Genomic DNA, 23,359 nt, shown 5'->3' with positions numbered 1-23,359 from the left:
ATCCCTGCTGCTTTCCCTTGGGGAAAACTGCTCTTTAGTGCTCAATTGGAGCAAACGGCAATTCAAACTTTCTCCAGATTGACATTTGCTCTGATTTAGCACTGAAGAGCGAGTTTTCCCCAGGAAAGGACTGGGGCAACAGGAAAACTACTTTGACCCATGCTTTCTATGCACAGGACAAGCAGAAGTGTGGACAAGCCCTCACAGTCTTCTCCCCAGTGATGAAGTGGATTGTTAAATTTCAGCCATGATTTCTCAATCTGCAGCTATGCGTCTCAGTTAGCACCTGCAAATTTATGCAAATATGTAGCCTCATCTGTTTGTGATATGCAAGTGGCTGCCCTAAATAAAACCCATATAATTTTGTGATTAATTTTAAGCAGTACTGTTTTTTCTAGAAAAAGAGGTGCCGGAACTCACCATGAACACCTCCCTCATTCTCTTAGAATAGCAATGGCACCCACCTGAGAGGTGCCAGAACTGAGTTCCAGCTGTAAAAAAAAAGCCCTGATTTTAGGTGACCAGCAGTTAGGGTTTAGCCATATCACCAAGTTTCCTTCGTGCTTCTCTTATAGGGATTCATTTTTGCCCTATAAGAATGCACACTATAGCCAATCACCAGAACTTCCCCTTTTGCTACAACAACACACTGCAGAAATACATCCCATCAAGTACTGCCCACTAGTTTGGACAGGTCAGGAAACATCAAGAATACATTGGGGGAATACAATTGAAAGTGCTTGTGCATGGACAAAAGCGCACACAGAAAAAAAATTGTTGCTGTATGCACTGATGCCCTTGTGTGGATACAGCATCTGTGGGACTTAGTTCTAAGTAAATGTATTTATGTTTGAAATACAGGTGCTCAAAAGCAGGGAGGGGACTATTGGTGTTTTCAGGCGTAAGGCTCAAAGCAGTTCTTGCTCTAGTCAGTTTGGAGTATAAACGTTCCATTAGCTGGAATGCTGATTTGCATTGCAAAATGCTCCCTTCTGATCCTCTTCCACTTATGAATATGATCAGGTGCTCACACAGATGACTTGAGAAGTCCCAAAGGCAGTACAAACCCTGCATAGGAAAATGCTTCAGGACAGGAAACATTTCTGCTATTGTCTTTGCCATAATGATTCTGCTTACTTTGACTATGCCTACAGTGACACCTGCTGGAGGATTTTAATTCAGTAATGCAAAATTTCCCATTGACTTCAGATTATCATTTGGAAAAATCTTACCCCAACCTGTGTGACCAAAGGACCTGATAGATATGTGCAGCACACATGGTGTTTTGGGGGCTGTAAGGAGTGGCAAGTTCAGGGGGAAAACCATAGCTCAATGGTAGAGCATCTGCTAAAATGAAAGGAAGCCTGATTGAATCTTTTCGTATGGGTCTAGATTGGAGAGGGGAAGGGGAAATGCCATTTTATCAGCACCTTCAGCGGAAGGTTCTCTCTCCCAGTGCTGCTCTTTGAAGCCCTGAAAACTGGATGTTCAAAGAGCAGCACAGCGCTGCTTGCAAAAGGGTCTTCAAAGTCCTAATCATTGGGGTTGTCAAATTTGACCCGACAGAGGTATTGAGATAAAGATCTGGCCCACTGACCAGGGAAGGTTCCCTGCCCTGCCTTATTTCAAGTTTGCCAACTTTTTTGGTCAAATGTGCCATGTTACATTCAAACTATTGGAGAGTGCATCTCTATTGCACACTATCTTGAGTTGCCAGTTCAAGATTTTGAGGGGCCCAAGGGCAAGTTGCCCACAGTGGGCACCTCTCTTCCTCACTGCTACCCCCTACTTCCTCATCTTGCAAATGCCTGTTCTTATGTGGTCGGAATGACACCACCCATGTCCAAGAAAAAGCTATTAACAGGCTTGTGGGAACCCCAAGATGTGAAGAATTAGAGAAATTGTTTAGGGGAACGAACCAATGCGAGGTCCAAAAATGCTGCAACCTAATGAGGACTGAGTATGCTCAGTGGGCATGAAATGTTAATTGACTGTACAGGAGGAAAAAGCGGTAAATAGGGAGAATAACAGGGAATGGAGTATCCTGAGGGGGGCGTTGCCAGCTGTCTGGAGCCCTGAACAGTGGCATTCTACACTGCAAATCCCAGCTGCCAGAATTGCAATAGCTCCTTCTTTAATGCACATACATTAAGCTCATCAGATATGAGTCCTTTCCCAGAAATGATGCTCTTGGCATTCCTTGTGATGCTTAATTTCAGTTCCAAGACAAACTTTTCAGTAGATGTTTCAACAGCTATAAAGTAAATTAACGGAACAATACTTTTAAGTCTTTAATCCAACATCATTTAGTCAACAGGATGTTCCAGAAAGACTCATTTCTCCCTTCCCTATTTCTCCTTAAGGTTAGTGATGAGTTTCTCTCCTTCTTTCCTTATTAGTTAAAATGAATAAGGAATTTCTGACATGTGAAAATCTGGTATGCCTCAGCAACATGAACTCCAAACAGGCATTAGTCATATGCACATTAAACTGTACTTTCAGAGGGAATGAACTGAAAATTAAAATGCATAAGACAATGTCGTAATTAGGTACATGATAGCTCTGTCTGTTCTGTAAACAGAATATTTTCCAGCTTCCAGGAAATTCATTCAAACTAAAAGTTGTTTTTGTTGTGGTTAGAAGTGGTATAATTGAATTGCAAACACAGAACCTCATTCTGGTTGTAATTTCAAGTGGTACCTTCTATTTATTTTTTTAAGATGCCCTGCTTTTAAAAAAAACACTCCCCCACCTACAAAATGGCTTATATAAGTAGAAAATGACAAATCTGATAATGCAAAAATAGTTTTAAAAAGCAAAATAAATGAAACCGATTAAAAGCACATAAGTATGAAAGCCAAAGGATATAAAATGAGGACAGTAGAGCTCAATTATAAAATGTCTTCTGGAATTAATAAAAGGGGTTTCAACACCTGCCTAACAGCACGAAGAGGAATTAGTTTGGTGGATGAACCACAATCCCTGCCCCGTGAGAGAATTTGACACATATCTACAGAATCATCACCAATAAGGCCCTTTCCAAATAACTGCCTTCTTTGTCACTGCTGGCCACTGACATTACCTGGCCATCCAGGGACAAAGTGAGGTACAGGAACCCCCAAATGAACTTGATACTTCAGGGGAGAATACAATCCCAATCAAAATTAATTGCAAACCTCCACCGAGAGCAGAAGAACCTTCAATTGTTTGTCTTCCAGCCACCCATTCAGAATTTCCAGTGCTTCTCTAGGGTTAGATGATTAATACTAAAATGTTAAGAGTTGAGTGTCATCAACCTACTAGTGACACTTAAACCCAAATCCCCGAATGACATCACCCAGCGGGTTCATGTAGACGTTTAAACTCATAAGAAGCTGGCTTCTGCTTTTTATCAATTGCTATTGAGAAGCCAGTTCCCCTCATTTGACAGTTTGAAGGTGGTGTGCGTGGAAGACCTGGGGGAAAATCTAGGCCAAGCTTTATGGCGGGGAGGGGGGGTCTGGTCTACCAAGCCCTTCTCAGCTTTTGCCAATACGCAGAACTCTCTCAAAGTGGTGCATCTGTGGTCTCACACACTGCCGAGGCTTGCTCATATATTGGGTTGAGGATCTAATTGCTGTTGGTGAGACTGCCCAGATAAGAGTGCTTATCGGCTTATGTTCTGGGGCTGTCATTTTGTTTCTGTTTTCTGGGGTTGAAGGATGGAGAAAATTACATCCATAATTGGTAAACAGGCAGTTAAAGAGCCAAAGTTATTTCTGCTCTACATATTTGAAGGAGATAAAAACACCCTACTAATCAAACCTTTGATTATGTTCCTCCTGATCACATTCCATTTAACTACAACCCAGGGCTGGAAGGTTCCTTGACCATTATAATGGGCATGTGGTATAAAAAGACGGTTTCCTTGAAGATGCTAACTCATACATTTAAAGGCACCAAGGGTTCTGCCATGCCACAATATTTTGTGACCATATGGGTATCTCTCTCTCTCTCTCTCTCTCTCTCTCTCTCACACACACACACACACACACACACTTAACTTATATCAACACTCACACCATGGCCTTGTTCTAGCCAAGTGGGTTATTCATTTAGAAGAATTATTAAACTTATTTGGACCTTGTGCTCTTCAAACTCCCCCCCCCCACCCTATTTTTGCTCTGCCACTAGTATTAGTTGTAGGTACCCTTATCATAGTTTTGCTTGTTAACGATTTTGTTTTCCATGTTTTTGTGTGGTTCTTTTTCAGGGTGTACATTTTTGTCCTGGTGCCCATTTTATATATACTGGACGTGTTATACCTTCTTCTTCTTTTTAAGCACAAAAGGTTATAAGGAGCAGGAAAGGACAGGAGAGTGAATCTTACTTAATTGTTGTTAACTGCTGCATTCAGCAGTATGTGGACATTGGAAACATGGATTAAAAGTAAGCACTTTGGGGGCCTATATAGTGCTCAGAGACCTAAAGGCATTATATGTGTGTGTGCTTTAAAAGCAAATAGGAAACAGGTGATATTAAAAAGATAAATATAACAAATAATGGCTTCATTTTTTCAACAAACTTGAGCTTGGCTGGATCAGAGCAAAGGTCCAGCACCCTGCTCTCTACAGAGGCCAACAGAGTGCTTCTGGGAAGTCTGCAAGGTGTGGAGACAATAGCCTTGCCTCATTTTTGCTCCCTAGTAGCTATTATTCCGTAGCTTACTGGTTCTGAACCTAGAGGTTCTCATAGCTATGGCTCTGTCTCCCATGAACTTGTTTAATCCCTGTTAAAGCCACATAAGCAAGTGGCCATCAGACATCCTTTTGCAGTAAATTCCATACATTATGTGTTGTGTGAAGAGGTACCATTTGGAGGGCTGTCTTGAACTATCAGAAAGCTGGGGCCTCCAGAAAAGAGCTTTGCAACCCTACAGCCCTATGGCCTACAGCAGTAGCAGCCAGAGTGGTGGATCAGAGCCATGGAGCTACCTTCCCAACACAGGGCTTGCTACAGCTTACCTGCAGAGGGCAGGAAGGACAGTTCTGCTGGAACTTCCAGTGGAAGTGCTGGATTGACTGCTGGGGTGTCCATGTTGCCCTTCCCTTGGGGCCACCCTGCTCTGCCGCAACCCTATCCCCATCCAAGTAGGTTGTAGCATCTCCTGTGTTGCGAAGGTGACTCCATAGCTATATCTGACAATTTCCTCTCCCAATGGCAGAGAAAGAGGGTCCGACCTCAAAGATGGAGATTTGGTTTCAGGTGCCTCCTCCCCACCACCTCGGTGGCTCTTGCCCTACTGATGCCGGAAATCCAACATAGATAGTGGGGCCACAAAAGTGGTACCAGGGAGTAGATTCATGCCAGAGCATGGCATGGATCCAAAGGTCTTCCCAGTCTCTCAGTCTGTCTCCAAATGAGGGAGAAAACTGCACCATCCTTGGATCTGACATAATAAAATTCTCTCCCTTTGGGGAAGGGTTATGGCATCTGTTTTGCATAAAGAAGGCCCCAGGCTCAATGTCCAGCATGTCCAGGAAGGGCTAGGACCCCTGGCGAACCACCACCATGGACTAATGGTCTGGCTCAGTATAAGGCCGCTTCCTTGGTTCAAAGTTCTTAATGGGATGGAAATTGTTGCTGGATAAGGCAGTTCAAGCACCTCTGGTTCCCCATCCCCCTGGCGCTTAGCATTGTAGCCTAAGTGTATAAATGCAGCCCTTTTCTATGCCTTTCTGCTTCTCTTTGGTGCTGTTTACTTCCTCCTAAGTGTGCCTAGAATTGAAACCATAATGGAACCTTCTTATTCTCCTTAAAAGCACAATAAACAGAAGGGGAAGCTCTTCGCCACAATCACCTGCAAATGCATGTTTCCTTTTGTTTATGGAGGAATATTATTAAGACTCTTATAATACAGAACTCTTCATCAGATGGCCAATTCTCAGCTTCAAATAAAGCCAGGTTCCATTATAAGCTCCTATTTCCTAGTGAAAGGGTTTACAATTTAGGAGCCAGGCAACCAATCAAGGTTGGAGTTAGCCACATTTTTTTTAAGCTCACAGTGATTCATTTACCATTAATATCTCCAAGATAGGCAACAGATGTAGCTTTCCCAAACATGAAGTTTTCTGATTGCCTTGAAAATGTTAAAATGCACCCTATCAATTTTTTTACTGTTTTTATTTATTTTCATAGTACAGAAGATAAATTTTGAGAAAACAATTGCTACAACAGTAAAAAAAAACAAAAACAAGTAACTTGTCCTGATAAAAATACAGACTTTTATCATGCCATGTGTTAAAGTTTCATTTAAACTCTTCCAACTCTACAATTCTATGAAACAGAATAATATTTCAAAAAGCGTTATGCATGACACATTAATCAACATGGAATTGGAAATCAAAAGTGGAATAGTAACCAAAAAACAAAAGCAGTGTGGAGTGCTTCTGTTCAGGATTCCAGATACCCAGTTCTGCCATTTTCCAGGATAGCCCCCTGCTTTTTTTAACACTGGGGAGCCACCCCCAACAAATATAGAGGGGGGGCAAACAAACTGGGCTCCTAGGAGTTGGTGTCCTTGTGCCCAATCTTGGTACCTCTTGGAATTAAGGAGCTTTGGATCCTGTGGTTATAAGGTTGCTTCCACCATAGCACTGGAACACCCTCTTTCAAGGACCAGGACCAGCTGAGACTCAGCTGAGCCAAGGATGGGGTCTTCCCCCTACGTATATGGCCGTGAAGGACTTAACTGGCATAGCCCCATTGAGCCCAGACTTGGCTGGCCCAGCCAGAGGTCTGTGTGCTCCAAATTCACTCATCCTGGAGGATCTTGGGTTCAGATTGTGCTACAATTTGTTTTTCTGTAAGAAATGGATAGAATCATTTCCCTTCATTTCTCCCATCTCTTTTTTATAGGAGGGGCTCCCAAGCTGTGGTCCCTGGACCACCAGTTTTCTGTGAGCTTCATTCATGTGGTCTGTGTACTATTACTTATATCCTCAGCAGTTTTCAAGCGGTGAGGGAAAGTTTGTGAAGCCCTGTCTTATAGGACTGGTTCCTGAAACTGACAAGAGGTGCTGCAATGCATTTCTTATCAAACTGATGCATACTGTTGCATCCAGGAACAATCTGTAGGATGGAGAAGGGGTCTTGGTGTGCTCTGAAAGTGACAAGGCATTAAAACTGTCCAACTAAAGCACAGGTAAATTAGCTCAAAAATCTGCAGAAAGCCCCCCAAGAAGCACTGTGAATTGATACACACTGGATGCAATCTGTAGAGGCAATCTTTGAGTGTTCTTAAAAATGAGAAGAAATGAAAACTCCAATCTGAGGCATAAAACAATATGAAACTTGTGAGATTTTATGCCTTTGGGGAGTAGCACAGTGATTGCACATTTAAGGCCATTTAGATAGACAAGGTCAACATTATAAGTGTTCACTGAAAGGAAATTGAAGCTAAGAAGATACTGCAAGTTTCTAGCCGCTTATAACATGGGGACCTCCATCACATAAAGATAACATGGCAGGCCTGAAACGATGACTTAGGGGAGTAGTACAATACCTGAAAAATGAAAGACATTTGGATGGAAAGTTCTAAAGTTGTAAACAGCAGAAAACAGGCATTGTCTCCATTGTAATCAATATAGTTTTTATTTTATTTTATATTTATTAATAGCCCTCCTGTCCTCCCAAAGGAGTCTAGGGTGGCAAACAACCAGTGGTAAAATATATTTGAAATATATTTAAAATAATTCCAATACAGATGCAGACTGGGAAAGATCTTGACTAAAAAGTCTTATTGAAAGAGGAAGGTCTTCAGTAAGCAATGAAAAGACAACAGAGATGACACCTGTCTAATATTTGAGGGGAGGAAATTTCAGAGAATAGGTGCCACAACACTAAATGCCCAATTTCTACATTGTGGGGACTCGAGAGCAAACCTCCTGATAAGATGGCATCTGTAGGTTGCCCTCACTTGCAGAGAACAGTGATTGTCTGGATATACAAGGGGTGAGATAATCTTTTAGGTCTCCTGAAACTGAAGCAATTGAATGCAAGTTCCGTTTTTAAAAAATATTTTAAACACGAGGTGATGGCTATACATTTGCACTGTAGCTGGGATTGGAGATTCTGTCGACATAGTTTGGATGAATCACTCTTTGGGTGGTTTTCAGTAAAATATAGTCACACCAGCACACATGCCTGGGCACCATCAGATCAAGCCAGACATATGCCCAGCAGAGGGCGACAATGACAGAGCCAGCCAGCACATGAAGTCGCATAATTTTTGATACAATAGGTTGGCCATTTTGTATGTTCTTTTTCTTAGGACTTTTTCTAAATTTCCAACTGAGTTCTAAAGCCCATATCTGGAAATAGGAGATGCAAAAGATAGGATGCAGATGTGTCCTAGAAGTGGTCAGGAGAAGTGTTGATGCTGGATTATCATGCTTTATATTAACATGATTCTTGTTTAAACAAACACAGTTTATTCCAGTACCTGGCCCTCTTCCTTAAACTGAAAGAGGATCCTGACATATGTTTACTGCTTGCATGCCAAAACGGCTTCTTAGCAGTTTACAAGTATAAGATCAATTGTAAAATCCATGCATACACAATTGAAATACACAGTTAAACAATTCCATCAACACATTAAAAACATCCATAACTAAAATAAACAGTAAAACATGCCGGTGTAAAGCACAATATTTAAAACAGTTTAAAAACAATTAGATCAGAAAGTTCAAGTTCAGGGAATGCTGGCCTAAGCAGGTGTGTCCTCAAGAGCCTGTGGAATGCCAATACTGATGGGGCCTCTCATATTTTTGCAGGGAGTAGGTATGGTTAGGCTTGTGCTGTTAAAGCCAAGCAACTTGGATCAAGCTAGCTGGGCATCTTGGTAATTTTTGTTTTGTATTTCTCTCTCTTTCCTTCCCCGCTCTGTCCATGTTTCTACCCCACTCCCTAGATTCTCCAATCCCTCTCTGTCCTCCTTCCCAGCTTCCCTCTCTTGTCCAGGCCACGCTTTCAACCTTTAGCCTACCACTCATGCCTTCCATCCCTGCCAGCTGCCCCTTTCTCTAACATCTCACCCTTCCGAACAGGGACTCTGCTCCGGAGGGAAGCGGCAGCTCTGGGTCCGCTCGACGCCTTACTAGGAGGCCTCTTGGCAGAGCTGGCCTTACGCAGCTGCAGCTCCTCGGAGCCCCTGAGATGCTCTAAATGTAAAGAAGCAGCATTCAGGACACACAAGACTTTCTCAAAACAGCACAGTGATGTGAGTACCACTTGCTTGAACAGGATCCCCCTGGGGGAAATAGGAGCAGCTCATCCACATCCCAATCCCCTCTTTTTAAGGAGGTTGTGTGCAACACACTTGTTTCTAAATAGGAAAGCTTACCCGTAAGAACATATGGAATGAAACACTCTGATTCATTAGCCTTCACCTTTGCTTGTCCTCAAACATATTTGCATTCAGAAGTATACAGCCCCAGAAGATGAAGGAGCTAATAGCTGGTTTTCGAAAACAGAAAGCAATGGTGTTCAAGCCTGTCTAGAATTCACTCGCTGACCTCAACTGGTTGCCGGCTGCATGGAGCTGGCTGCAACGATTGACTGTTAGTATCACACATAATCTCAGAGCATAGGCTGCATGTACACACATTGAGATGTGGAAACAGGTGATTATGTGCCTTTACATATAACCTTAAATGTGAACTGGGACTATGTATGTACATTTGTTTGAGAGATGTTCACACAATCCATTTGCTATAATTATTGAATAATAAACGAATAAACGGGGTGATCCAGAAGTGGGGCCTGCTTGCATAGACTTAGAATCAAGGTTACAATTATGGTGTGAGGAAGCATCAGGAGCCCAACATTTGCTGCAGCACCCCACTGAGACAATACAGGAGCCAGCCTCAGCGAGCAGCTAAAGCCGCTTTGCACATGACTCTTAAGTAAACCAGGTTCTGAGACTGAGCCCAGGCTCTATTATTATTATTATTATTATTATTATTATTATTATTATTATTATTATCTGTTAGTCTCTCTTTTTCTTCTGGCTTACGAAACGACCTACAAACAACAAAACGAACAGGAAAAAAAACCCAAACAGATAGACTGAAACCAAGAAAAGAAAGAAATACAGTATAAGCATCCCGCCCACTTCCAAAAGGCCACACAGATAGTTAAAGGCCAAAGGCCTAGTTATAGAGGAAAGTTTTTGCTTGGCTTTAACCCTTTCCACTACCACAAAGGGCCTCCCAATTATCCCCAGTGTTTTGTATCAGGGGCTGTGTTCCTCAGAGGAAAGGGAAGAGGAAAGGCATGCTCAGAGGCACTTTTTGGTTTGTTGCAACTTCAGGGCATGGAGTGAAAGTGTATGGAGTGGAGCAACAATGACATCATGACACCCGGATCCGAAATGTGCTTGTAAATAAGTCCCGAGTCCCAGCAGCTGATTTAGGGAGGTGGGGGTCAGCTTTGAGACCTTCCAGAGCTGGAAGGGCAGCGCGGCTTCTGAGCTAGACGTGAGACTAGGAAGCCGTAGGGACGAGAAGCTGGTGGCGGCGGTGCTTTTTTTCCTCCTCGGAATCTCGGGTTTCCGAGCCAATCCAAACAGGATGCGAGCTGTCGTGGTCGCCGCGGCTGCCTTGATGAACGCGCTCGCCTCTGCCGGTAACCAGGGATCCCTGATTCAAGCTCCCGAGAAGCAGGAGGAAGTGACGCCCAGGTTATTTATGCATCGAATCAATTTCAGTTTCGGGGAGAACAGCGCTGCTCTCTCGCCCTCTCCGAGCGCGAGCCAGGAAGCCCTGGAAAGAGAGGCAGGAAAGGCAGTGCCTGAAAGCAGCAGCCGACTCCTGGCAGAGCTGCATCACCTGATCGCTTCCATGCCAGCCTCTTCGCAAGGCGCTTTTGCTCGCCTCGCCTCCGCAAACAAATCTGGGGCAGGACTTTCCCTTGCGACCGCGCGTTTCCCTTACAGAGGTTCTTAAGGGTTCCGTTTAGCATTTAAGCCTACCTAGAGTGCTGTGGGGAGAGGGGTGGGTAGGCGAGGCTTTTTCTCCAGATCCAATTTATGCCGCGATTTCTTCCACATTGCATTTGATTTCTTCTGCTTAACAGAGAAAATAAGCCCTCATGAGGTTTAGTGAAAGGAGACGTCCCTGCCCGTATCCAAGGGGGTTCTTCCGTCCGTTTAGATCGTCTGATAAAGCGGTCAGGATGTCAGAGGGGAGCGGGTGGCTGTGACAGGCAAAATGAATGCCTCTGACTTTTCATCTCTTCTGCACAAACACCTTGTTTACCCCTCCATTTCTCCTCCCCGAGGGAGATCCGAAGCAAAGCGGGAGCCTCCCTCTTCGCTACCCGCCTCCCCTCCCTCCCTCCCTCCCATCTGTTTCCACAATGTGTTTGCTGCAGATGTTTGTGGCTCCAGATGTCCGTTGCCTGGGCTGGCATCCGCGCGGGCACGTGCCCGTGTGTGGTGTTTTCAACAGCCGGGGCGCTTCTCCGGGGGCGGGCAGAGGGGGGAGCCGGAGAGGGAGGCGGGAAAATGACGGCGCGCTGCAGAGAGCGCTTGGCCGGGAGCTGTCCAGGGTGCTGAATCGCGCCAGCGGAGGCGAGCAGGCGCTTGCTTGGCCGAGGAAGGTCTCTCTCTGGGGTCCCCGGACTCCGTTTCCCGGCCTCTCCAGTCCGTGTCTTCCCCCTCCACGTCCACCAGAAAGGCGCTGGGGTGGAGGATAGGCGGCCACCTGGACATTGTGGTGCCTGAGAAGAAAGGAAGTTGGGGACCGAGCCGGGGTGTGGACGCTCCAGCAGCCCGGGCTTCCTAGGCGAAGCAGAGAGACGCATGCGCATGGCGGGCGAGCTGCCGTCCCCGGCTGAAGAGCCCGCTGCGAACGGATGTGAGCAATGTAAAGATTTGCACCCGGCTCCGGAGATCGAAGGGGAAATTGTAAGTACCCGGCAGCCCCTCGGACTCTGCACCGAGACCGGACGGGGAGCTGCTCAGGCTCGCCTGGGCGGGCTCAGCTGCCTCGGCTCAGCTGCCTGAATGGTGTGTGTGTGTTTCTGGTGCACTGGTAGAAGCCCCCGGTAAGTAAAGCTTGCAGGGGCGACTTCCCTCGCCTATCACTTGGGCTGGTGTGGGCTTCCTGAGCTTTTCAGTCAGGCGCTCACAGGTGAGTCGCCCAGCCTCATGCCACAGGTGTTTGAGGTTCTTGGGACCTGGAGGCTCTGCCCGGAGGAAGATATCCGTTCTGGGGAGGGAGGGTGCCAGGGTGGAGTAATATTTCCGACGGGGTGTCCGCCCGGGAAGAGAAGCAGGCCAAGTGGAGTGTCTCCGGGGTTGGAGAGGGGGCTTCGTGTCGGCATCTCCTCCTGAGGGGTGGGGGGTAGGCTCAACTGGAAAGCAGCTGCGGGATGGGGAGCATTGCTGGGCATGGCCATTGGCAACAGGTACTCTGTCATCCTTGGTGCTGAGGAACGGGGAAAGCGGTTTAGGAGTGAGCTCTACCATGAGGAAGGGTAGATGGAGAGGGATCCAAATCCCTGGCTAGGTAGAAGGCAATCTGGATCCCCGCTACAGGAGCTTGGCTGGTGGACCCCAGGGCGCTTGGCTTGGCATTTCCCCCCGTCCACCAACCCAAAGAGTCCTTCAAACACCAAGTGCTCGACTGGATCCTGCCTAGGTCAGCGAGGGGCTCTCCGTCCATCCAGCCCTGCAAGAGAGCCTGTCCTCAAGGCTAAAGGAGAAGCCGCCTGAGCGAGAGTCAGTTCTGCGGGCGATCCTCGTGAACGCGCAAAAGGGCTGGGAATAGAAGAGATTGGAAAAGTCTCCTGGTTACGTCCATGTATATTCACATATACTTAGCCGGGTTGAAAGGTTGAGAAAGCGAAGGTCTCTTTTTTCCTTTCCATCCGCCTTTTCTGCACAGCTGGTAGCAGTTCCGCCCTCGCGTGGAAACTGCCTCCTTCCCGGTTCCCGCCTTACCTGTCGGCTTCATTCCGGGAAGCCTTTCGGTCTAGATTGGTGCCGAATCAATTTCATCCTGTTCGGCTTTGCTTTTTCGCTGAAGGGGGAATGGCAGGCTTGTTTTCGCCAGCACATGATCTTAACTGCCCCTTTTCTAAAGTTAAGGAGCAAAAGGACAAGCAGTCAGCGAACCCATATCCAGATCTTTGCCCGCTTCTTCCGACAAAGTTCCTTGGAACCGAACGCCAGGGGGCGCCGTTTGAAAAGAGGCCTCAGGGACCCCTCCTTGCCTGTTAAAATTAGTTTATATGGAGTATTTTGGACGCAGAAACACGCAGCGCAAAAACCCCAAGCTAAGCAGAGTAATGCATATAGACAGGCTCACATACATCAATCACTGGGTGGATTCATAATTGCAGGAATAATTTCATTTAACTGCACATCCGTATTATCTAGGCTCTTAAATGGTGAAGGGTAGTTTAGCTATTGACATTCTCACCTGACTAGTTATATATTAACACCTTGTTTGCACATGAATCATGTCCATGGGGGGTATCTGCCTAAGCCTTTAAAATATACATCTAAAATATAAAGCATAGGTTTGTAAATGTTATACATTATACAAATACCATACGTTCATCATGGAACCAGGACTGGCTGCAGATCTCTGTCAGGCTTATGCCCTCAGTGGCCAACTTGGGGTTGGCATGATCCTCAGTTGAGTATTGTTCTAAGAACATTAACCTTAGTGGGACTTGCATATATTCAGCTTGCTCTACAGTGTCAAAACCCATTCATTAGTTTCAATATTAGTAGACAATATCTGAAGTATGCAACACAGCATAAGCCAGAGTGAAATGCAAACCACTAACCATACAATACAATCTATGGCTGATACTATATATATCACATACATAGGCACATTTATATCCCACATTTTCTCCAAAGAGCTTAAGTTGCAACACACACTTCTCCCCTTTCCACTGCATCCTCAGCACAACCCTATGAGGAAGGTTAGCCTGAATGATAGTGACTGGTCCAAGTGAGTGGGCATTTGAACCCTGGTCTCCTGGTCCTAGTCCAACACCAAGTGGCTCTATGTTGTCTGTCTAGTTGTATGAATGCAATAGGCTTGGAGGTCAGAAGTTTTCTGACTATATACTGGCACATACACAATCTGGGGTTTGGGCACAGCTCAACCAGTTGGCTAGTTATTGCAGTGGAACCTCAACAATTGAAAAGCTGGTAATATAACATAGCATGTCTTAAAGCTGCTCCATTCTTCTATTTCCACTCCAATACTTTGGAGGTTATGCTGTTTTTTATGATGTAAGTCATGAATTATACAGCGTCACGTTGCAGGGAAACTGTCCAGTACCCCATAGTGAAAAGAGTACCTAGTGGGTATTTTTAAAAAGTCAATTCTGCAGCTAAATTGTTGATGTTCCAGCAGCTGAACTACAATACAGTATTTCATTCAAATACAATTATGAACGTGAGTTGCACCAAGAATATTACTGGTCCACTAATGATTTTCTTCATTTTGGAGTCTTGTATTAAAAAATAAATTGTAGAATAAACTTGCTCCTAAAGGGCTGTCACTACGCTACACATCATCATAGTTCCAATACAAAAATAGGAATAACAGATAACCTTTTAATAACCTTGAGAGTTAAAATTTCCAAATAGCAGAAAAAAGATGATGAGCCTAAATGGTTTTAAAAGTTCTGAACAGGTCTTTTTATGGGGAATCTTGCCTACCTAATAGAAGGCTGGAGGATATTAGAAAGAGGTTTTTTTATAGTAATTGGAATCATTTTATATATTACTGCAATATGTGCTACAACCACACATTGAAGTACTATTATACACTCTGTTGGAAATATTCAGACACAAACATTTTCCTAACATGGATTTTTCTGATATTTATTGAAAGTCCTTTTATCCCACCTCCTGGGGCAAATCCTAACCAAGGCAGATTAGAGCAAAATTAACTTCATATATATATAGTAGGCTACTTTAGCTTCATAATGACAGCAGGAGCATTTTGCTTCCAAATCATTCACAGAAAAATGCACTTGCAATAGATTGCATCCAGTGTCAGTGCTACTCAGGGCAGATCCACTGAAATTAATGGATATAACGCTTAAGGTATACTAATTTTGATGGGTCTATTCTGATTATAACACAGTGGAAGTAGAACATAGCCATCATGGTAGAAATGACAAGCAGGTGACCGAAGGGGAGGAGCAAGGCAGCAGAGAGTTGTGCATGGTGTGGGCACAGTGGTGGAGACAATCTGATGCTCCTGACCCTGCACCCACACCGAGCCCCCTCCCCCGCCTTGTCCCAACCCCTCTCAGTAAGCGTCAGTGATGCACAGTGTTGGGAAGCTGAGATAGCAATGTCACACCATCTGTTAATGCGTCATGATGAGCAGCCATTGATAACCTTATTCTCCATGAATTTGTCATCGTTCATACACATTCACATACACACACTGATTTTAACCAAAGAAATAAACATGCTGAAATCAATAGGCTTAGAACCCAAACAAAGATGGCACTAAGAATATAAGAAGAGCTCTGCCGTATCAGGCCACAGGTCCATCTAGTCCTGCAGGAATCCTGTTCTCACAAGTCAGAATATCCAGATTGGGGAAATGGTGCAGAAGAAAAGGGTGAACCCGTATCTTGGATCCATGACCCGGATCCAAAGAAAAATTGCTCGGCTGCTGTTGATATCTTCCACCTCATGTCTAATGTGGTCCTTGAAATAGCTAAAGTTTGGATTGTGCCGCTGATTTTAATCTAAACTCATTATAAAACACGACATTGAAAACATTAGCAGGATAATATTAGTGAAACTGTAGAGGTTGCTTTATTTTGTCATACTGTAAGATGCTATTGAAAAGAGATAAACAGAGATTATCTTACCTGGCCATCTTTCTTACTTTCTCTTTTATTATGACAGTAACTGGCTCTTTTAGATGTCTCAACTTTGCAAAACACACTTCCTTCAGGTTTTCTCCTGAAGCTCCACTTGGTCAGCTTTGGGGACCCCACAAAAGCCTTCAAATGATCATTGGGGGCAGTCCATGGGTGGGGAACTGGCAGCCCATGTGCAAGATACAGTTTGTGGGACCTTTGGATCTGACCTAGGGCTTTCTCTCCTTGGCTCTGCCCCATGTGGCATTTAGGCTTAGGCAGTTGGCACCCTTCATGGCAGCTGGGACAAGAGCATATGTGGCCAGATTTTTTTCAATGACTCCAGGGACACTTTTCAGCTTCAATGGATTTTGTATGGGGACTGATTTGTAAATCTGGGGACTGGCCCCGGGAAATGGGGACGTCTGGTAACCTTAGCGTATATGGCACTAACATCCTTTGCATAATTGCCAATCAGGTGTTGATGTCATAACAAATGCACATCAGCATCTCCTTTGTGTTTAGGGGAGTCACGCCTTGCCATTGGGCAAGCTGGATTGGACATGGGATACCTGGTCCCCCATGCAATTTAGGATTCACCTGTGGACTCATACCCTAGCACAGCAGTATGAGGATTCCAACAGAGGATTCCAACTCAAAAGGCAAATGAATATGAATCAATGATTGTGCACTCCATGATGAGTCACCCTGAGGCAAACCACCATGCTGACCAATACAGTGTCAGTTTCTATTTGATCAGAGTCAGATTTCAGCACTTAATACAATAAAATCTGAGTCATGGCTCATACACTGCCACATGATTTCAGCACCCACTATGAGCTGTCAGATTCCTTGGTGTGAATCACAACATACTACAGTGAAATTGGCTTTGTTGAGGCCATTCATAAGAAAGCCTGGGGAACAGAATGCTCATTGAATTAGACCTTGACAGGAGTCAGTTGAGAACATCGGCTTCAGCAGCTGTCTGCTCAGCTCCATTTTGTTAATAATCAATCTATTCAGCAATATATATATATCATACCCACACATGCCCACACCCACCCACTCAAAGTGAGTTTAACTAAAGCAGTACACTCAGATGTAACTATTTTAGTGACTGACAAACTAGCTAATGATTTTTCTGAATTTAGAGTTCATTAAGCACACACACACACACACAAAGGTGCGTCAAGCTGCTGCCATGTTTAGGTGTGATTCAATCAACTACGAGCAAATTCAGGTTGCACAATTAAACCTGATTTGCTGCTCTTGCACAACAAGCCCACTTCCCCTTCAGCACTGGATTTTTTTGTGCTGTAAGGAAAGTGATGGAGAAAATACAGTGGGAAGTGTATGATAACACTTGCTTGAAGCAATGCCATTTAACCTCCCTGCAAGCAAAAAAGAATGAATGCTCAATAAATAGCTACGGGTTTGAAGCCTGCACCCCAGACCACTGAGGATAATCTTGGCCAATGTCATCTAACATCCCTGCAAACTTTGTGCAAACAGATCAGCATAAATGCTCAATAAACAGGTCATCTAGAAGTAGCCTATGTACCTAAGGACTTCATTTTAATTTTGCATTCTGACCTTCAAATAGTAAAAATATAAATATATGTATAGTTCCAATAAAGTTAAGAACTTGAAGGTTCGGAGTTAGAATCTACATTAGCCAGTTTTCCAAAGCAGCCTGCATTTGAACACATAATTGTCCCCATTTAAACCCTCTTCATGCTGTCAGATTGCTGTCAAATAGATCGTGGATAAATCGAAAGCAAGCTTGAGCTTATTAGTGAATAGGGCAGTGTACCTCTTGTTGTGACTGTGTGGGTGGGTGTTGCAGTTCTGACTAGCATTGCCTTTGAAATGTAAAGCAATGCTTATAATGCCTGCAGAAGAACAAAGCTTTTCAGAGCTAAAAACATCATACTTGGGCGTAGGCAACCTAGTTTCTGGTATTCTATAACTTTTTAATATGAGGCTTCCATATTTGTACTGAACTGAAGATTTCTCTTCCACCATGAATCACAGTTTCCAACTGCTTGGTCTGTGGTACCCAGTCTTGCACAAAATTCCTTGATAGGGAATAGACTGGCCACAGTCATTTATGTTATGGCAGTCTCCTGACAGCACTGATGTGTGCAACTACCTTCAAGGATTATTCAGAAGCTACAATTTGCACAGAATACAACAGTGAGGATTTTAGTGGGGACCAGTCATTCAACTCCCACTTTGCCAGATTTGAAAGAACTTCTTGAGCCTCCTGTGCACTTCCAAGTCTAATTCAGAATGCTAATAATACTTATCTTTAAGACCCTATATCAAGGGTGTGAACTTGTGGCCCTCCAGTTGTTCCGGAACTCCAGTTCCTACCATCCCTGCCCATTGGCCTTGCTGGCTGAGGCTGATGGAGTCTGACAATATCGGGCGGTCCACAGCTTCTCCCTCCCTATCTAAATCTCTTGGGACACAGGTACCCTTAAGAAGAAGCATCTCCCATGTCAACCTGCCAGTGGCCTTAGGTTGTCAGGCCATTTTCTGACTACCGCAGCTGAGCCTTTCCAGCCGTGGCTCTCTGATTGGGCAACACTTACTTAGAAGGCTTTCCTGTTGCTTTCATTGTAGATGGGGAACATGTGGCTCTCTGAATGTTGTTGTACTATGACTCTTATCATCCCTGACCATTGCCATGTGAGCTGGAGCTGATGGGAATTGGGGTCCGACAAGAACTGAAGGAAGACATGTTATCCCCACCCCACCCCCATTCTATACCCCAGCAAACACCTTTTTAACATTCACCCAGGCTATTAAAGCTTGTTCTTTTAGCTGCTGCTTTATTAATTATGTGTATTGTTTTAGTTCACTATATTTTTACTTTTTAAATAAAAAAAACCCTGCCTTGGGATGAATTTTGATGAAGAGTGGTAAAAAGTAAACAACATACATAGATAAAAATGAATAAATAGTGTTCCTTTGTGCATCGTGCAGTCAGCTTCCTTGTATCTGAACAGTAGGAGTAGCTGCAGAAGGGAGCCTCAGTCTTGGTAATTTCATTCACTGGTAATACCAGTGTCTTAACTTGGGCTACTGTAATCTATGCTCTGGTCAGCGGCTTTGTGTGAGCAGAATGGGAGGCAGGAGGCGGGGGCTGCCAAATTTTTGCCTTGCACAGGGTGCCACTGAGGACCTTCAAAGTCTGCCTCAACCTTATGGATTCAGAGGAAGCAAACAATCTTAATCTAGCAAATTCATCATCACATTGACCAGCAAGGACCCAAGGCAAGTTACAGCAATTTAAAATTTAAAACTAAAAGCAGTTAAAGCATTTTAGAATCACAGGAATAAGGTGGACCCCAAAAACCCACAACTCAGGTGTTCTTCGGCATTCACTAAAAGCTGTGCAGTATCACAGCCAGACACTCCTCTGTGGGCAGGGAAATGCACAACCTAGGGGCTGCCCCAGAGAATATCCTGTCCCAGGCCACCCCCACTTCCAAACTTCTGAGGGAGGTGGAACTTCCAAGAGTTCCCCCTCCCCCCTGCTGATCTTAACACCTAGCAGGGTTTGGAGGGAAGGAGGCAGTCTTTCAGATATTTGGGACTTTGAACACTAAGGTGATCGCCTTGAATTCGGCCCAGAAATGAAATGTCAGCCAGTGCAGCCAATTAAGCACATCCTTCCTTTTAATTAACAAGTAGTCACAAGTGCTGGCAATTAAATTAGACCAATTTTTCCAGTGTAAGCATCTGCCTTTGTGATTTGCTGATTTGGCTTTAGGGAATAAAAGGAAACATGATGTTTGTGAGTGTAATAAACAAGAGCTTCAGAAACAAAGAAGCGCTCCTAACTTCTCAGTGAGTTAACCATTTGTTAATACACACATTATCATAGGTTCTTCTTCTTTTCAAATGGTCTGACATCTTGATCAGGCAAGGGAGGTAAAGCTCATGAGGTAAAGTGATCTCTGCAAAATTCTGCTTCTAACAGGATGCTTTGCCTGTGGAGAGATTGGCACGTTGCACAATGTGACCAACCCCAAATCTCTCTGCTGAGGTGTGCTTCTTCTGGCTTTGCTTTTGTTTTCTCCTTCGTTTCCACTCATTTGCCCATCTCTGCCAACCTGTATATGTCTGTCTACTTTTCTGTACATTTGCTTGAAGGTAAGTAAGGGAGCAACAAGGGCCCAGAAAGACAACGAGGGATGTGTTCTCATTCAAAGGGGATGCAGGAGTCAATATCCACAAATATATGGATTCAGGACAAGATTCTAGTGTCTCAAACCAGCATCTACTTGAAATGAAGTGTGCAACAGAAAATTGTATCTTTGGCAGGGGTGGGGGATCTGTGGCCCTCCAGACATTGTCGGACTCCAGCTCCTGTGGACAATGGTCAGGGATGATGGGGATTGTAGTACAACATTTGGAAGCCATTCAGAGTGGCTGGGGTAACCCAGCCAAATGGGCGGGATATAAATATTATTTGTTTGTTTGTTTATTACACCAGAGGTTCCCCATCCCTGATTTATGGCTAGTTAAATGTGATTATGCTTTGGATATGTGTTCTAGCTTGCCATTTGAAAGTTAGTTTTATTGCATAATGCATGGAGTATTGAATATCACTCTATTTGATGTCAGTTGTCTATTTTAAAGTCCTAGTTTTTCACGACTTAGCTGCTAGCATATTTGTCAAGCTAAGCAGGGTCCAGTATGCTTTTTGTTGAACTGTATATCTTGTTCTTTCTACAGCTTGTAAACTGCCTTGTGTATAGCAATATAGAAAGGCAGTATACAAACTAAAAGTGAAATGAAAATGAAATTTCAAAAGCAATGGTCTTCCGCTGTGCAGGTTGATCATGAGTTGCAGCTACTGAATTTCCCCTTGCAGTACAGTTATTTAAAGTGTGCCTTTGTCAGATACAGAAAGGAAACCTCAGCCTGAACCACAGCAACAATAGCAAGGAAGGTATGCAAACTTCATTTATTTAGGACACAAAAGAGGCACATGACCTGAACAGTATTTCCCCCTCCATTTCCTCCAAAAACCTGTGCTCCCTGAATATGTATGCAAGACCAGTTCCTGCTTAATTTAGGAACAAAAGTAAGCAGGAATAAAGCCACATCGAACAATATACCATCTGCTTTATTATAGCTCTCGTTTGCTGCGAGAGCCAAAGTACAATTGAAAATAAAGGCCAGGCCAATCATCTTGTCAGTCTTGAACACACACAGCCCTTTTCAGCTTCAGCAGGCTCTGCGTATGCGCCATTCACAGAACCCTCTCTCGACAAAGGGCCTAACATGGAACAAGGAGAGAACCAACAGAGAAATGTGGGCCTTTGTTTGAGATCAAATTGATTTTCTTCTCTTTCCCTTTTTGACATTTCAGGTTATTTTTCCCACAATTAACACCTGATTGGACAGTGGTCTATAAAAATGCTTTTGCAAGGCGGGCAACAAATCTCTAACAGAATCCTCACTGTTTTCATTTCACAGGGCTGTTTGCTAAGCTCATTTATTTAATCATAGAAGCAGGTTGAGAGACAGTGACAGGCCCAAGGTCTTCCAGGAGCTTGCTGGTTGACTGAACAGAGATTTGAACCTGGGTCTCCCCAGTCCAAGTCCAACTCACTGTCAGCTACACCACAGTGGTCCAATTACACTGATATACTAACTATAGTAAGTGTGCAGGGTCCTGTGTTGCTGCATAAGAATGGACAGGTTTGTTGTTAAGCGCTATTCTCCTCTTTGTTCACTTTCCTATGGCATCTTCTGATGTATAGATCACTTCTTATAAGCATATCCAGCAGGGGAATCCTGTTAAATGTGTTGTAGTGATCATTTCTTGCGGTGGCTTAAAGACTAAACAAATTCATTGTGGCATAAACTTTTGTGGATTATACTCCGCTTCACTATTTGCATGAAGTGTCATCCGAAATCAGCAAGCAGAGGTACATGCGGTTGGCAGTGGGAAGGGGAGAATGCAGGAGAGTGAGGTCAGAAGGTGAGAACGATTACCTAAACCCAAAATAATCCCTGTGACCATTTGAAAAGGCTGTATGAACAAGGATGGGAAAACTTTTTGCCAACATTTTGGGGGCACGTGCAAGTGGCAGACAAGGCCAGAAGCAAAAGTAGGCAGAGCAACGAATGCAAAATTTACCTTTGTACAGCAGGCTAGTTTCTACACATGGTCACCCACACTTCTTTATCCTTCAACCAGGGAACCAAGAGTTGTTATCAGAGTTCAAGGATGCATTCCAGCCAGGCAAAAGCACTGGTTCAGTGCTCTTCTGTGTAGACATGTTTAGGATTATGCTATATTCTCACGTGCTGCTTTAGATAAAAGCATAGGGATAGTGCATGTGTTGAATACCAAAGACCCCAGATTCAATCTCTAGCATCTCCCCTTGAAAGGATTAGGTAGCTGCCAATGGGAAACACCTCCGGCTGAGACTCTGGAGAGCTACTGCTAGTCATAATGGGCAATGCTGGCTAGATAGACATGGCAGCCTGAGATGAGGAGGCACCTGTTGTTGCTTCTGTCTCAAGCTCTCTAAAACAAGAATCATTCTCACTGTGACCTTTTCTCTGTTGCCCAGCTCAACTTTTGGGGCAGGGAAGGCAGGATGAAGACATTCAGAAAGGTGTCTGAGCACCCTGAGAAGGGCAGCCTAGGCAGTGTTCCAATGAGATCATTTTAGACTTAAATGGTCAACATTTCTATCAGGGGTCAGCAAACTACAGCCCAGGGGCCGGATGTGGCCCACCAAGCTCATAAATCTGGCCCGTGGACCCTGCCGCCCACTTGGTCAGTCCCCGTGCTGAGCTAAACTGGTGTGGCATGGCGTTTCCTTGAAAAGAAGTTGCAGACGCCTCACTGCTTGGGGACTGACTTCCACGAAGCTAGCACGGCTTCGGATTGGCTGCAGGAAGTTCCTGCAGCCAATCTAAAGCCTCGCCGCCCACACACTGAGGTAAACTCAGCGAGGCCATGGACCGAGAGGCTGGCAGGTGGGCCTGTGGTCTGGGCCGCACCATGGGCATTGTGACGGGCGTGTCGTGGGGCTTCAGCCACACCTTGGCACGCCTGCTTGCCCCATGCCTGGTGCCCAGCTCAGTGCTGCTGCTGGTGGCACACTCATCGGCCACACTGGAACAGCTGGAGGGCGAGCTGTGGCAGCCTGCCCAGTGCTCCTCATGCACGGCCTGCCCACCAACCTGGCCTCATATGACGGGCTGCAGCATGTGGTTCATGCCACCTGGGAGCTCCGTGGGGACAGGCCGATGGAGCGGCTGCTGCTCATCAACAACGCCGGTGGGCGGGTGGTGCCAAGACACGCTCCTGAGTGCGTGTCAAGTGCGTTCTTTCTCCAGGTCCACAGGCAGCTATGGGGCTGGCTTACAGGGTATTTATATTTTTCAAAATATTGTCTGGCCCCCCACAAGGTCTGAGGGACAGTGT

At 44.8% G+C, this 23,359-nt stretch overlaps 1 protein-coding gene across 5 annotated transcripts in view; it reads left to right on the top strand.

Moving 5' to 3' along the window:
* RGS20 (regulator of G protein signaling 20) overlaps positions 1-23,359 on the top strand; it is a 47,239-nt gene that overhangs the window by 14,411 nt on the left and 9,469 nt on the right. The window contains exon 1 of one of the 5 annotated variants that reach the window (XM_028736968.2): positions 10,558-10,720. The exons of 2 other annotated variants lie outside the window; for them this stretch is intronic. Coding sequence is in view for 1 of the 3 variants with exons in the window: in XM_028736966.2 (XP_028592799.1) it covers positions 11,843-11,947 (105 nt within the window). In the remaining 2 variants the exon portion in view is untranslated. Of the gene's footprint in view, positions 1-10,557; positions 10,721-11,588; positions 11,948-11,979; positions 12,088-23,359 lie in introns of those variants that run through there. 2 more of the 5 variants (XM_028736966.2, XM_028736967.2) reach the window with 2 other exon arrangements.

Source organism: Podarcis muralis, chromosome 8 (genome assembly GCF_964188315.1).
Source record: "Podarcis muralis chromosome 8, rPodMur119.hap1.1, whole genome shotgun sequence".
In the NCBI taxonomy this organism is placed as follows: domain Eukaryota; kingdom Metazoa; phylum Chordata; class Lepidosauria; order Squamata; family Lacertidae; genus Podarcis; species Podarcis muralis.
This window is presented reverse-complemented; position numbering and strand designations above follow the sequence as displayed.